This window comes from Lutjanus erythropterus, unplaced genomic scaffold, assembly GCF_056507025.1.
Source record: "Lutjanus erythropterus isolate fLutEry1 unplaced genomic scaffold, fLutEry1.hap2 Scaffold_155, whole genome shotgun sequence".
Lineage (NCBI taxonomy): Eukaryota > Metazoa > Chordata > Actinopteri > Lutjaniformes > Lutjanidae > Lutjanus > Lutjanus erythropterus.
Window position 1 is genome coordinate 2,128,277 of NW_028146632.1, and position 4,434 is coordinate 2,132,710.

The 4,434-nt window shown below is 43.5% G+C and overlaps 1 protein-coding gene across 1 annotated transcript; it reads right to left on the reverse strand.

Moving 5' to 3' along the window:
• Positions 1-1,984: 1,984 nt before the first annotated feature.
• LOC146304394 (uncharacterized) lies at positions 1,985-4,014 on the reverse strand. The gene is made up of 4 exons (XM_084714190.1): positions 3,894-4,014; positions 2,372-3,609; positions 2,168-2,230; positions 1,985-2,084 (listed from the first exon to the last, which is right to left on the reverse strand). The coding sequence occupies exons 1-4, from the start codon at positions 3,942-3,944 to the stop codon at positions 1,985-1,987; spliced, it is 1,452 nt and encodes a 483-aa protein (XP_084570316.1). The 5' UTR covers positions 3,945-4,014.
• Positions 4,015-4,434: the final 420 nt, after the last annotated feature.

Consider the following 4,434-nt stretch of genomic DNA (forward strand, 5'->3'; position numbering starts at 1 on the left):
CAGACTTGTCATAAGTAGCTGGATGTGAAGTTTCTGGAAGAAAAATATTTTTTCTGCATATTAGATAGAGAGTAAGATCTTAAAATACTAATTTACAGTCATGACAAAATGAAACGGTGTATAGTGTGTGTGTGTGTGTGTGTGTGTGCGTGCATAGCAGCATTTATCATTAATCACAACACCTGTGTGGCATTTTCCGGGGCAGGTTCATGCTGCCACAGAAGTGCCACTGCTAGCTGCAGCTTATTCTCTATTAAATCGAATCATCCAACACAGCATTTGGATTCTTTGCTGCTGTGAGTTGTGCATTCATATGTAATAGGAAATCCCGAGGCTAAAGTAATCATGGACCTTTAAAACATGCAATTGCTATTTCTGTATGGATACATGTCTGTCCAAGTAGACACACATGCATAGTCTATGGATTTATGATTAGAATAATACATACAACATTCTAAAGCAGTACTGTATCCAGTTATACATATATATATATATATATATAATTTAATTGTTATAATATTTTTAGTTTTTTAGTTCTTAGTAAATACGTTTCCAATTTCCAAGTGTCTTTGAAGGCAGCTCAACGCAGCTCGGCTGTGTGACGTCGGACCGTCAACAGCACTTCTCCCGCGTCTGTTGAGGTGAGTGGCTGTGTGTCTCTATTCCTAACTGCTTAACGGTAAAACACGCTAGTTAAATGCTCAAAAAAGTCTAAAGTGAAAGTACATTGGTAAATGAACTGATAAATATTAACATGAAATAAAGGCCTTGGTCCATAGCTGTCGGGGGGGGAGGGACGGGGGAGGTCAGTGCTTCGTGGTTCAGCCATTGAGGATGCTAACTGGCAGATGAGCTACCGTTAACTAGCTAGGTTAATTGGTGTGGCCTGTTAGCTGCTGGACAGCCAACTGACTGCTGTCATTGCTGATAGACGTTTTCACCGCGGCCGTGTTTATATCAAATAGTGAGCTCAAGACAGGTGTTACCATTGGTATTAATTAATGTTTCGTTTCATTTAGGTCAAACAGACTCAGGGTGCTGCTATTGTGTATATTGGCTCACTGGAAAGGTTCTGCTAGAGTGAATGGAGCAGAAGTTTAATTAGTGTCATTGGTAACACCTATGTTTATCCTCTGTCTGTCTTACAGTAGTTATCTATGACTGTTTTTTTTTAGTAGTAACGTAACTGTGTCCACAACCGGACACCTTCTTGCTAACATTCTATTAAAATTTCCCTTTGACTACGAATATAAATGATCATGTAATGTTTTCAGCCAATATAATGCCGTTAAAGGAAAGTCTAACTTCTTACCTTTCTAGCAGTATAACGTTTTTACGATTTACTTTAGCCTTGTTTTAACCAAAGTCGCTAAAAGTGCACTATCGCTGATGTTTTAGCTGTGCGCTACCCTTGTCCACATTCGGACACTCATGTTTTCTTACTGTAAACAATGGGAATTCATGCTTTTATGGCGATCCAATGTTGTCCTCGAGTGGGCCAAGCTAACAGCATTGCTGTCGACACATCCGGCACAGTACTTCCTTCCTTCAAAATAAAATGGCATGCTTCAGCAACTCCAAATTATGCAGTAGAAGCTGCTTAATTTACATTTCGAGTTTATACCACCACCTGCTGGATGTTTTGTTAAACTCTCTTCTCAAAATATCTGCTGATGCATTAAATTTACAATTATATACACACATATTTATATATAACAATTACTCACACTGCATATATATGTATATATAAACTCAAGTCTTAATGCATAAAATGGTCATTTTTACAAAAGACAAATGATCAGAGAAAATCATTTAAAAGTTCATGTAATAATTTATTTAAATAAAAAGCAATTGATCGATATAAAAACAAAAAACAAAAACAAAGAAATAAAATTAATTCTCTATACACCAAAAACAACAAAAATCTTCATCCAGCTCCTCCTCCCAGCCGACACAGGTGGTGTGGTACCACTGATTACAGGTGTCACACTGGACCCCCTCCGAAGTATCTGGAGGGTCTGGTTTCCAGCACCAGCCACACCGCCAAACTGTCTGTTCCTCTTCCATCTCTCCAGCGGTGTGACCTAGTCAAAGAAAAATTTATGTAAGAAAATTTCCAGATTATGATGGGTTGGCATGCAACAACTGTAAACATTAAGTACTCTACCGGTGGATGTCGTGGGTCCAGTGGGCAGGGAGGAGGAGCTGGACAAAACTGCAGTGCCTGAAGCTGTAAAAATAAGAAAGATTAGACATTTCTCATTATGATGGCTGATGTCACTAGCATGTTAAATTGTTGTTTGTTTTCTGAATCAGAATGGGGGGGGGGGGACTCTGGGGAGGTGGAGTAGTAGAGGGTGGGCTCGGGGACTGGGGTAGGGCAACTGGGGATGCCGATGGGGTTGGCGGAGGACAGAAAGAGGTCCCACGCCGCGGCCCGGACGGCATGACCCGTGACCAGTCAATGGCCGACGGGTCCAGAGGGTATAGGCCACACTTCCTGAACCCAGCCACCACCACTTTCCTATCCTTCATCCTCTGGTAGGAATGTCTTAGGACCCTTGAAAACTGGCTTACTGCCGACAGATCCCCTGTAACACCAGCGAAATCTGCCTTCAAGGGTCCAAAGAAACTCACATCCAGAGGCTGAAGGATGTGAGACGTGTGTGGTGGCAGGCACAGGAGAATGACCCCCTCCCTCTGTGCCGCCCGGACCAGCTCTGGATCCAGGTGGGACTTGTGGCCGTCCATCAGCAGCAGCAGTGGGCGCTCCTGCACGGCGTATTTTAGGAAGTGCCCGACAAACCACTTCCTAAACAGCTCACTGTCCATGTACCCTGCTGGCGACTTCCCGTAGAGGGCGTTGGGGACCCCCTCCTTGTTGTAGGGGCCCCCAGGATATCCCCCCTTATAGATGATGAAAGGGGGGACATCCTCCCCAGCCGCATTCAGGCAGGCCAGGACGGTGATGTGGTCCCTGGTTCCCTGGGCCTGCCTGTAGGCGTGTTTGGTCCCCCGGGGCACGATGACCTGCCTCCTTGCCGAGTCCAGCTGAAACCCCGTCTCGTCGCAGTTGTAGATTTGTTGGGGTTTCTCCCTCAACCCGTGCTCCTCCAGGGTGGTGGTGAGGAGTCTGAAGTATTCTTCGATGGGCCCCCTCTTGGCGCAGGATGCCCTCCCACAGTCGATGATGTCTGGGGTCCATGTGGTGAGGCGATGACGGTGCCGTTCCTTAAAGTTTATCCACCACGTCTGGCCAAGCACGGTCTTTTGTGCATGCGGGTGGCGGTGGTTAAAGATGGCCAGAGCGTGGGCCAGGACCTGAGGCTTCGTCAGTGGAAACCCGTGACTGGCGGAGTACAAACAGTACTCCACCAGGGAATTCTCATCTTCAGGGGTGAGAAGTTGCCTCTGGACATTAGCACAACCAGAGGCAACCCTTCCACTGACTCTGTCACTCAGGCTAGACTTGGGGACCCCAAACCTCACAGCTGCCTGCCGAAGAGAGAGCCTGCCTGCTTCCACCTCCTGGACCGCCTCTTCCATGGCCTCTGGGGTCCACATCCTCGTCTTCCTCTCCCTCTTCTTAAGTTGGCGGATGTTAGGCATCTGAAAATGCATATTAATTTCTTCTATCATAAATCAATTCAGATATTGGTTTAGATACATTTCATGTTACATCAGCCACATGCATAGACAAAAATATATTTACTATATGATAGACAAAAATATATTTACTATATGATAGACAAAAATATATTTACTATATGATAGGCAAAAATATATTTACTATATGATAGACAAAAATATATTTACTATATGATAGGCAAAAATATATTTACTATATGATAGGCAAAAATATATTTACTATAAGCATAGACACAAATACTTACCTTATACCAAAGCAGTATTACAATTTCTATATCCACCATTTCTATAACCATCTTGATGCACCTGCAAAGGAAATAAAAAATCCTCTCTCTCTCTCACTCACACTCACACACTCACACACACACACACACGCAACCTACTCTTGGTCTTCAGTCTCCTTATTCTCTTCTGTCTGTCTTCTTCCTGTCTTTTTCCTCCCTCGTCTTTCCCTTCTCTGTCTCCTTCTTACACTCTGTTTCTTTCTTGCCCTCTCCTCTTTCTTTCTCTGCTCTCTCTTTTCAGCTAGCAACACAAACCACACAAGAACAAAGTTTAGTGTCAAAAACATTGAATTTTGGTGAAACTTACACATAGCATGCAATATTGGAGATGAATCTATCCTCATCATCATATCCTCTATTGGCCTTCAAATCACAGCCTCTCTTTCTTCTGTCACTCTCTCTCTCTCTCTCTCTCTCACACACCAAAATTATTTTCATCTTTTATTAAAACAGGGTACATAAATATATTTGATTTGGCATAGCTCATAAACAACTATATAAG

Coding starts and splice junctions, on each gene's coding strand:
- LOC146304394 (XM_084714190.1), bottom strand. CDS start 3,944: ATGGTTATAGAAATGGTGGATATAGAAATTGTAATACTGCTTTGGTAT. Junction 3,610..3,893: donor TAATACTGCTTTGGTATAAG/GTAAGTATTTGT, acceptor ATGCATTTTCAG/ATGCCTAACATCCGCCAACT. Junction 2,085..2,167: donor TGGACCCACGACATCCACCG/GTAGAGTACTTA, acceptor TTCTTTGACTAG/GTCACACCGCTGGAGAGATG.